At 40.5% G+C, this 11,325-nt stretch overlaps 1 protein-coding gene across 8 annotated transcripts in view; it reads right to left on the bottom strand.

The window, feature by feature from the left end:
• Positions 1-1,814: 1,814 nt before the first annotated feature.
• Positions 1,815-11,325, bottom strand: part of brd4 (bromodomain containing 4) — a 53,874-nt gene continuing 44,363 nt past the window's right edge. For 5 of the 8 annotated variants that reach the window (XM_017701561.2, XM_037537312.1, XM_037537307.1 and 2 more), the window contains 8 exons: positions 8,377-9,141; positions 7,515-7,559; positions 6,995-7,101; positions 6,728-6,887; positions 6,483-6,619; positions 5,697-5,902; positions 4,973-5,228; positions 1,815-4,389 (listed from right to left, as the gene is read on the bottom strand). In XM_017701561.2, the coding sequence (XP_017557050.1) occupies positions 4,321-4,389; positions 4,973-5,228; positions 5,697-5,902; positions 6,483-6,619; positions 6,728-6,887; positions 6,995-7,101; positions 7,515-7,559; positions 8,377-9,141 (1,745 nt within the window). In that variant the 3' untranslated portion in view covers positions 1,815-4,320. The remainder of the gene's footprint in view (positions 4,390-4,972; positions 5,229-5,696; positions 5,903-6,482; positions 6,620-6,727; positions 6,888-6,994; positions 7,102-7,514; positions 7,560-8,376; positions 9,142-11,325) is intronic. The other 3 variants (XM_017701558.2, XM_017701559.2, XM_017701560.2) reach the window with 3 other exon arrangements.

Below are 11,325 nucleotides of genomic sequence, written 5' to 3'. Positions count from 1 at the left end.
GAAAACGTGTGTGTGTGTGTGTGTGTGTGTTAACATTTCCAGTAACTAACTCATGCAGTGTTTACTCTTCAAAATAAAAGACCCGGCTTTCTAAATGCACATGTACATGTGCAAACTAGTGTCTTTACATTTATGTTTCATACTGTATTGCACAGGTGTTATACTTTTTTCGCTTTTTCAGCCCCACATGGTTCAAACTCAGAGTTGGAGGATTCTCTGATTCTCTGGCTGGGTGACCAGCATCCTATGGTCTATGTGGAGTTTGCATGTTCCCCTGGACCCAACAGGATGCATGTTGAGTAAAATGTAGTGTTGTGTTCAAGGTCAGCATCATATATCTACAAATACGGAAAAAGTCACAGAAATTGCTCTCCTATCTTATTTTGGCCTGTGCAAAATATCAGATAAGTAATATTTTCTTATCATTAAAAAATAATAATAATTACCCCCCCACCATGGTGCAGAAAGCATTTTCACTCTGCTTTTATGGAAAATATTCAGGAACTGGTTTGTCTTCACCTTGAATATTTATTGACAAACAAGATCATCTCTTTATTATTTATGGCTATAGTGTTCCTCATATAGTGTCAACCACAAATATTGCCAGCCCTGGTAAACATGGGCAAGTACAATCATGTAGGAATTAAACATTCTAAAGTGTATGTGTGCCATAATTATTGGCACCCTTCATATACTTTGTACAGCCTCCCTTTGCAAACCTGAATCTTCTCCTAATATGCTTAAAATCAAATCAAATTAAAATCACGTTTACTGGTGCATCACATTTATACAGGTGTAAACGTGAGTGAAAAACTTAAGACCCCTTGTAGTACTTAATGAGAACAGAGAACGAATGGCTAGGGTTCTGATTATACTAGGGACCGCTAAGGACCATTATACAAAATCTCTCCAGATCCTTCAGATTCCGAGGTCCACAGCGTGGACTCTCCTCTTCAGCTCGTCCCAGGGGACTGGGGTGGCCTCGCTATACTTGGGCTTAGTTCTGGGGCCAGTGAACTACTTATGTGTTGATTTTTTTGAGGTGGTTTTGGAAGAAAAACAGACCCTCACAGACCCACCACACTTCACAGTGGGGATGAGCTACTTTTCTGCATGGCTGTCTGTGTCCATGCCAAACTCACCGCTGGCGCTTGTTTACCAAAACCTCTGTTTTAGTCTCGTCTTACCAGAGAACACGGTCCCACTGAAAGTTCCAGTAACATCTGGCAAACTGTAGGAGCTCGAGTTTGTTAGTCCTTGACAGCAGAGGATTTTTTTTCTGGCAACTACCCAAAACAACTTGTGGTTATTTAGGTGGCGTTTTATTGTAGATTAGGAGACATTGTGACCCCAAGATCTAATGTCTGAAGTTCCCAATCTATGGATCCTTGGAGATTCTTTGTCCACTCAAACCGTTCTCCTCACTCTGTGTGGGGTCAGTATCGACATACGTCCTCTTCCCAGCAGATTCTTAACATCTCCCAGTGTTTTAAATTTGATTATTGTCTTGGGCATTTTCAATGAGTGATATCAGGATACCCAACAGTGAATTTGATGTCCATAATGCACATCCCTGTAAAGAAGGTTTCAAATCGAGTTGGAACAATGTGACTTTCCAGCAGGCCAATTCAAACGTCCTCATGGGCTAATTTTAGCTCATAGAACACACTTTGAGCAGCCCTGACCTAAATGGGCTCTAATGACATGTAAACACAGGCAAGAAATTACTGTTAAATTGAATCATTAAGTCTTTCTAGAGTGAAAATATTTAATGATCCTAATTGTAAATCTCACAAAGGAAATAGACAAAAGACGCATTTTTTGTTTCCTTTTAATTTTCTATAAAAGAGATGAGTTTATATCATGATCATAACAGAGTGAATCATTGACCTCGATAGCTCACTCACATACCAAACAGTAATCGAGGAAAATGCTTAACAAAACCCAAAAAAAAGGAAAAAAAAGGAGAAAAAAAAAAATACCTGAATAAAGCAAACTCTCGGCTGAGCTGCAGGTCAGCACATTCTCTGGAGAATTCGTATCTATGGCACATAATGTCCAAATGTTACCAAGGAAAACAAAAGAATACATTTAAAGGCTTGAAGGAATGAAGCGTTTCTTCGTTCAGCTTTTACAAACCGAATTAACGAAAAAAAAATTATATATATTTATATATGTGGACTTCATTGAGGGGGGAAAAAAAAAGTGTTAGCAAAGCAACTTTTCTTGTTAATTGTTTCTGGAAGCTCCCGGGAGGAGCACACTTCCCTGTGCCACATACTGAAGACCATACTGACACACATACATACATACACACACATCCAACTATCCATTCATACAGAATAATGAGTATGTGGCTGCTCTGACATGTCCTTTTAAAACAGGTTCAAGAAAAATGAAGAAAACTTAACTGCCTGGTGAATAGTTAAGAAGTCCAGCTAAAACTAGATTTAAACCTGAATATTGTAAATGGGTAGAATATAAAATGTTGACTTTCCTTTTTTTGTCTATTTTTTGTAAAATTTTTTTTTGTTTTTTTTTTGTTGTTTTTTTTTTTAATTTTGCTTTTTACACAAGCTCTTCCCTAAACCCCAAGTTCTCCCTCCCAAAACTTTCGACCCCTCCCTTGCCCTCCCTAGAACGTAATATATGCCAACTAGAATCGCAATACAATACAGGCACTGGAGAAAACACCATAGGAGAAAACTCAGAGGACCCCCGCAAAGGTCTCAAACTGTGCCCACACCCACCCAAACCCTCCCGCACCCCTTTTGCCGACTCAAATAACATAATTAGAACTCACATCCACTATAATTGAACAAGAACAATGATATAAAATCAGAAGTTTGATTTTTTTTTTGTTTCAAATCTTAATGTAATCGTTATATCTAGAACAGCGTACAGTCCCCTCTGATTGGTTTTCAAAAATGATGTGCGAAAGAAAAAACAGGAGCCATGCAAAAAGAACACAAACAAACGGGGAGGGGAAAAAAAAAAAAAAAAAAACAACAGTTGAGAGGTGCGCTCTGGCCCCGCCCTCTCCGCGGTGTTCCCGAAGAGCCGAGCGCTCGCTTGGCCGCTGCTTATGCCGCTTCTAATATGCAGTAGCATGAACCAGTTACGGACAATACGTCAACTTCTTTCTATAAGTATAATACACAGAAAGCGGTTACTGTATGCTTTCAAATTATACTCGAACTGAAGGATACTGAGAAAAGGTGTATATCCCCCCCATACAGCATAACTCTGCATCAACTTTAAATGAAATGGAGAAGGATTAAAAGTATACCGTAAACGATTCTGTCTTCAATTAACAATTGTTGGAGTAATGCATATATTAGGTTTATCTACTACAAGGCTACCTAAACTTTCATGTTGGGTGGAGAGAACAAGAAAATATATTTATATATTATGAAAAAGACAAGTTAAATGAAGCATTTCAGGTTTAGGACTTCAGCATAAAAGGAAAAAGTTGTTTGGCATAGACATCACAGGGGGTTAAGTGTTGGTAAGAGGGTTAAAAAAAAACAAAAAGAAAACAAAAGGAATATAATTAACAGTAATCATTAAGAAAATACCTTTTTTACAGTAGTATCCTACATAATGAACAATCTGTAATAACACTTCGGCTTGTGTTTCGCTGTTTTGTTCAAACCCCAGGTCAGTGAATATCATGTACTGTGATGTTTGAGTCTACAGGTCAGAGGCATAAGGCAAGCTGTACCTCCTCTCCTGAGATATTACATGATGATCTTGAGTTGGGTCACAACCGATCTTGTTGCTTGCTTGCATGTGTTCTTAAAAAAAAGAAAGAAAACAAAAAAGGGAAAAGCAAAAAATTTAAAGGAAAAAAAAAAAAAAAAAAGTCAAAATTGTGAAAGAAAAAAAAAAAAAAGCAATACCCCTTAGACATCTGGCAGTTGATGAACGCCACACTACGGGTAATCAGTACATTTAAACTGTTGTCGCTTAAGATATTCCTCCACTAATCAAGTCCGTCCATTTGCTCCCATTGTTTCAAACTAGTGCCCCATGAGAAGTCCTATCCTTCCTGCTACCGTTACAGGTTTAAATCCAGGAGGAATGCCAGAGAGACAATGATGTCCCAGCTTGAGGGTCCCTCTTTTCTGCTAAGGCAACAAGAAAGCTACAGAGGCTTCCTGTCAAGCCCTCAGCTTACATAATGCCATCCCTGCCTCTTCAGTGTTTCTCATGGTCAGTTGGGGTCTTTTATTCCCTTACCGCTTCACCAGTCCATGTTCTCTATGCAGAGGAATCCATTACATCATTTTTGCAGTCTCTTTTGCCTCCTCGTGCATTTCAAAACAAGTTCTCCTCGAAAATAGCCATCAAATCACTTTGGAAATTCATGTCAATGGTAGCTGCCATCTGTTGGAAGAAGCCAAAAGTAGGCATCAGTTAAGTAATGCTTACTTAATGTTGTTGTCTCAAAAGTGTTACAAAGGTACATGTCCAAAAGCTATATGTCCAAAAATGTTCGTAGACACCTGCTCATCTAACCTTTCCTTTGCTGCAGTAACAATAGTAACTACCCATCTGAGAAGGCTTTATACTAGATGTTAGAGCATCGCTGTGAAGATTTGATCATATTCAGCAACAAGAGCATTTGTGAGGTCAGCTACTGGACTTGGATAATTATTTCTGGATCACTCCAACTCATCCTAAAGGTACTGGATGGAGCTCCATCACTTTAGGGAACACAGTACCACTGCTTCACAGCCCAATGCAGGGGGCTTTAAACCCCTCTAGATGACACTTGGCATTGTGCAGTTAATTCTATTAGCAATGTTTTTCTGTGGAGATTACACAAACTGAGTGCAACTGAATGACTGTCACTCCGTATGTGTTCATTCATAACACTGTACAAAAGCATTTGAACATCAGTCAACCTCCTGTTACAGTGTGATGATAATGAAGCGTGTCAAAAGGAAACCAATGGGCCTCAACTCACCGCCTCTCTCCTCCGCCTCTCCTGTTCCCGGCGACGTGCCATCTCTCTCTGCTGATCGAGTGCACTCTGGCTGGAGGCCGGGGACTGGGCGGGGGCCTGCGAGGGCTGTGGTGCTGACGGGGGTTGGGCCGGAGGGTTAGGGGCTTGTGTTGGGGCCTGGTGCTGCTGCTGAGGGGCCTGTGGGTGCTCAGAGCGTCTGCGTGGCTCCTCATGGGGCCTTCGCACTGGCTCCATCGAGTCTTCCTCATCCCGACCGCTTGGGAGGGAAAGGGAGACAGTGAGTCACCATGCTGCTGTTGTCCCCGAAACAGCCATTTTTACAATCACTGTGTCATTATTACATTACAAACCAGGATACTCATTAGTCACCATAGGAACAACTGCATACGCAACAAATATCACAAAATCTCAATTATCATCATATCCTATCATTCAAAATCCAATGTCAGCAGGATTTAATTATTTTGGTATTAATATTTATATAGATTCATAATTATAAAATTATGGAAAAAAGAAGATGACTGTGGCTGTAGTGGAGCATAGACCATCATACTAATACCCCAGGGTGTTTTGTTTCCATTTGACTATAGTTACAGAATTTTGCACAAAAACGAGTGCAAGTTTTATAAAACATTAACTGTTTATAACCAAGTCTTTTTGTGCTGCTATTGCCATCAAATGCACCCCCCTCCCCAATTTTTTATCCCCTCCCCTCCTCTCTCACCGTTGTTTCTCCTGCTCTCTGCGCTGTCGGTCCTTTTCAGCCTGCTCTGCCTGGGCCTTTAGTGCTTTCTCCCTCTCCTCCTTCTCTCGAGCTGCACGCCGGAACTGCTCAAAACTGTCACTGCTTGACTTCACTGCAGACGAGGGCGTGGAGGTGGACTTCTGCGCCAGGCTAGCCCACGAGCCCATATTCTTCAGCTTCACATCCTGATGGGGGCAAAAAATATGACAAAAATAAATAAATAAATAAATAAATAAATGAATGACTAGACAATGCAGGTCAGAAAAGTCAATGCAATACACCATACTTTGCACAATTTCTTAGCATAATTTATAGTTCTGTGCAAAAGTTTTAGGCATCTGGGAAATTAATGAAAAAGCAATTTATCTCAGCAGTAAGCATTTTTTGCTCAGAAAACAAATATTAGCTGCTTAAGACTCGCACAGTACGTGTATATAGAAAACATACATACAGAGTCACTGTGATAAAACCTCATATCTCCAAAAAGTTACTTTACAGAAGATGGAAACAACTTTTTTGCTTCTTAATTTAACAAGATATTATTGGAATTAATTTTGAGCCATTTATAGTAGTGTGTCATGAAATTTTGTGTAAATGGCAGTAGCATTTTCAAATGATGTTAAAAAATGAAATATCAAAAATGGAGATAGGAGGTTTGGTTCAGACAGGGACTGTACAAAATTATTGAGAAAACTGAGTAAACTATTTTTCAAATAAAGCAATTTTGAATGATTGAAACTTGACAAAGATTTCCCTTCCACCCACCTGTACCTTTTTAGGGGCCACAGGTGTTTTGGGCTCCTGTTTGAATTTGTCTTTTTCATGCATGGATGGTGATGGGCCGCTCTGGTCTGAGGAGCGGATGACAGGGCGTGAACTCTCCAGTGGCTTCATATCTGGCCCTAAAACATGGAGACATGTTCAAGACCATGACAGTGCACTAACTTCTTCACGTCAAGAGTAAGAGTAGGAACAGAAAAAGAAAAATATTGCGTCAGCAGGGTACTCACTCTGCTGACTGTGAGGTGGCACATGGGGCTTGCTCTCAGGCTGTTTGTGTGGTTCCGGTCGCATGGCTGGGCTGAAAGACTCTGTCCGTATCACAGGAGAGGGAGGCTGCTTCTCCTCTTTCAAAGCCCCGAGAGCTGGAGGCCCCTGCTGCTGTGGCTCCTGAAGTAAAACACAGCAACACTGTTCTCTGTTTCTTCTTCATTATTAACTACAGTCCAAAAGAGGGTCACGTTAACAGCATGGCTGATGAATAGCACAATACTGACCTTTTTGGGCTGCAGGTTATGAGAAGGCGATTCGTGGACAACAGGAGGATACTGGGAGATTTGAGGGGAATGCATCATTAGAGGCGAAGGGTTCTCCCTCATGTGCCCTGTTGGAACACAAGATGAGACATTAACACACAATTCACAAAGCGTGAGCTTGACTGAATATGATTGAACAACATTAAAAGCCTTTTCACTTTTCTCACTGGTGGAAAAGGCACAGTACTAGCGCACAACACTATATTTTCTAAGGCAGGGGTTCCCAAACCTGACCTTAGGGCCCTCAGATGGTCCACATTTTTCTTCATAGGTTTATGTAGCAGGTTGAGCAAATATTTTACCAAAAAGCTACTCTCAAACATATCAGAATAGATTTTTTACAGATATTTGAACACCAAACATTGCGGGATGTGCTGCTTCACGGAAAGTTGAAGACAATCACACAGGCCTATAATAGCAATAAAGTGTGCCAATATTGACTATTTGCTATCTAATAAGTGTAAGGGGAAAAGTTACTAACTTTGCCACTGATGGTGAAGTTGTAGAAGTGGTGGACAACTTTTGCCTGCGTGCATCAATCAACAAAAGAGGATCCAGCATTCAACAAATATGCCACAAATTGCCATTTGACAGATTAGGATGAATGAGCTTGAAAATATCTTCAAATGTAAAGATGTATCTCTACAAAAATCAGAACTGTCCAGGCTGTGGTCTTTTCTGCAGTACTTTAAGCATGTGAAAGGTGGACAATAGAAATTAAGCATTTTGTGAAGAGTTGAGAGCACCTTAAACAACAACAAGAATAACAAATGGATTCCTGACCAAAAACAAGTCTCACTTCTCACTCCAACCCCAGATAATTAAACTGACGCACTTCTATCGAACATATTGCAAGAGGATCGAATTCATTGAAAAGGTATGCTTGGAACCATCACCAACAAGATGGACAGATACAGAGAAGTAGTATTTTTAAACCTAACAAGTACTAATAAACAATACCAAGAACAAATTTTATCATGTAAGTTTCTGACCAGAAGCAAGAACATTTTTTCTCCCCAGTTTAGGCAGCTTTCTACATTACTTGCTATACTGAAACAGTTTTTGGAGAAAGATACTGTAACTAAGGATTGAAAGAAATAAGAAGGAAACCTGACACCAATAACAGTTTAGACTATATATTTCCCAACACTAGTACATATTGCAAAGGTGCAGGGTGAAACCATGTAGACCACAGAACAATACAAAGAGTGTAATAATGAACAGACAGTACTATTAGAACATCAGAGCACAAAGCATTATGCTAAGAATGTAACTATCATCATTATTATTAAGTACCAATATCTTTTAACTTCAAATTTCAAGCCTGGCCAACGTGTTCTTACCCGTGCTATATGAATCGGGCTTGTGTTGACGTGGAGAGGGATGCTGTTGCTGCTGCTGAATAATTTGCTGCTGTGCTTTAGTGGGGGTCATGGACACCTTGTGTTGCGCAGGCTGGGTTTGCGTGGTCTGCACAGGGCCTTGGGAGTAAGCAAGCTGCTGCTGCTGGGTCTGTGTCTGTGGGGCATGCTGCATGTGTCTGGGCTGGTGCTGGGGGATCTGGGGGGGGGGCTGGTGCGACGGTGTGGGCTGAGGCTGGGTCTGGACAGGCAGCTGTGGTGTGGCAAGTGAGGTCTGTGGGCCCAGCTGTGATTGAACCTGCACCGTCTGCAGGAGGGAAGCCTGGCTGGACTGCTGCTGGCGGCCCTGCAGGGACTGCATGAGCGCACCCTGCTGCTGCTGGCGGCCCTGCTGCAGGTGTTGAAGGTAAAGCTGGACCTGGTTGAGAGGCATGGAGGGCACAGGCTCCTCATCGTCCTCCAGCAGCATCTGTGGCGGCTGCGAGGACAGCAGACCCTGAGGGGTGAGCGTGGGAGGTGACAGGGGTCTCTGTCGGAGGGGCTGCGGCGGGTGCAAGAGGTGGGGCGGGGGTAGGTGGTGCTGGGGCTGTGGGGTCTGCTGCGACTGTAACTGCAGGGGCTGCTGGGGTGGGTGCTGCTGTTGCGAAGGTGGCTGGGGCGTCGTCGTCGGCTGCGAAGGTTTGGGAGGTAGCGGTGCAGCCCTGTTACTGGGTCGTGAAGGCTGCTGAGGCATAGCATTGTGCAGTGCTGCAGGGCCAGGGGAGGACAGAGAAAGAGATGAAATGAATATGTGGAAAAGAAATCCAATGCAGTTTTCTTTTTTTTTTCTGATCCCAGTCATGGAGTAGCATTGCACTAAGATTTACTTATATATGTTATTAAAATAGACAAACGTACTAAAATAACTTAATTAATTTCAAAGGATCTTAATCTTGGACAACCAAATTTCACACTTTTAAATTAATAAGTGAATAAATAAGTGAACAAATGAACTAATGCGTTCTAAGTAAACAATCACAAATTTGATGTTTGTAATGTGAAAGCTTAAAAGAACAAAACTCTCGCGTATAACTTACATTAAATGAACATTAGATCATTACAAAAATAAAGACTTCAAAAATAGTAACATTTTAAATGTATCTTTAATATAATAAACAGATTAAAAACAAATAGCTCTCAATAATGTTTAATAATTGAAATTTTAAAAAGAGCTCCAAAACTTTCAAAAAAATTCAAAAATGTATACACATATATTTACACAATTTTTATATACAACAGGTATGTAGTATAAACAACTGACAGTGTAGAAAGGGCACAACTTTTTAGTGTATGGATGTAAACAAGAAAGCCTAGATGCAGACAAAAGATTGTATAAAGCCTACAATTACCCACTACAAAGAACCATAAATGTATTACCAGGGATGCAAACAGGTAAGAGGTAAAAAGGTGAGAACTTTGCATGGACAAAGAAACAACTGAAAATACCCACACCAATCTGCATCAGCCCAATACCAGATTAAACACACCACTGGTGTGACTTTCGAAACCGAGGAATACGTCTCGACGTACAGTGAGTTTACATTTTCACATTTCTCTACCACATCAACTTGACTAGCTAGATAGTCAAAGCTCACTACCTATCTAGCTAAGCTAGCACAACACACAATTACCATGTCTTTAATTAACATTGTTGATCATGGTTACCAGAGCCAGTCCTGATCTCCCTGGAGTCCTAAGCAAAATTTTACACAGGGGCCCTCCCAACTGACCCGTGTAAAACAATTGCAACTGCCATACCTGATACCCCAGTGCTCCACTACAAATTCTCCCTTCTCTATAACAGTTTGTTACAGCTGTCAATCTAGGAATAAGTAGGTCTATACAGAACAGAACGAGGAACAAACAATACTATTATAATAGTAATATAATTATGATATTAATATATAATTATATAATAGTAATTAATATTATATAATTATTATTATTATTAATTTAATTAATAATATTATAGATAATACCACAATTAATTTTAACAGCTGCCTGAAGTCCATTCAAACTTACTCCCCCAGATTTACTTTTATACATTTTCAACCCTTTTTTCATTTGTAAATACTGTGGTGCAACCACACAACCAAACATGTCGATTAAGATTAAGTTTATTAACTGTTTGCTTTCATGACCAGATGAATGAATTGGCCTCATTTACCAATATCAAGGTTTTTCAGATTCATGACGTGTTCTTAAAATGCAGGCGTTTTTGCACCTTTGTGCTTTTGAGCATGCATAGATTCTGTTCTTATCCAAGAACAAATCCTAAATAAGAAAACACTGGTGAATACCAGAATATTCATGAAAACTGTGTAACTGGGTCTTAAGGAAGAAAAAAAAACAATTATAAACATTTTGGCCTTATTTGTTAGAGTAAGCACAGCGGACCTCAGGGTCAGCAGACTCCCCATTCTTTTCCTCTCCTCAGCTCAGAAGAGATACATACTGAGGCCTTTCTTTCTGGCATTCAGCAAAGACTAGCCCTCCTCAGCCTCTGACTGGCTAGTTCTCATTGCCTTCGTTACAAGTGAGATAGAGTAAGAATATCAGAGGCAGGGGGCGGAGCCAATCTCATCAGAGGCAGTGTAGGGGTGGGTCTACAGAAGGTAAAACAAGTCATTCTGCACTCTGCACGGATCTCTTAGGTGACCTATATATTTATCTCAAAATAGCAAATTTTGCCAAAAGGTAAGGAGTTTGCATCTCTGCATTACAGTAAAAATATTACAGCAAGCATCTGAATCATGCAGTAAAATTGTTGGTACTTTGTAAAAAGCAATGAGGGAATATGAACACTAATGTGTTCGTTTTGTAGTTCAACCAAAATTTAACAAGCAGAAGTTGTATGTGCTGAACATAGATTCTGTGCAGCATGATTTGCTG

This window comes from Pygocentrus nattereri, chromosome 1 (assembly GCF_015220715.1).
Source record: "Pygocentrus nattereri isolate fPygNat1 chromosome 1, fPygNat1.pri, whole genome shotgun sequence".
Lineage (NCBI taxonomy): Eukaryota > Metazoa > Chordata > Actinopteri > Characiformes > Serrasalmidae > Pygocentrus > Pygocentrus nattereri.
This window is presented reverse-complemented; position numbering and strand designations above follow the sequence as displayed.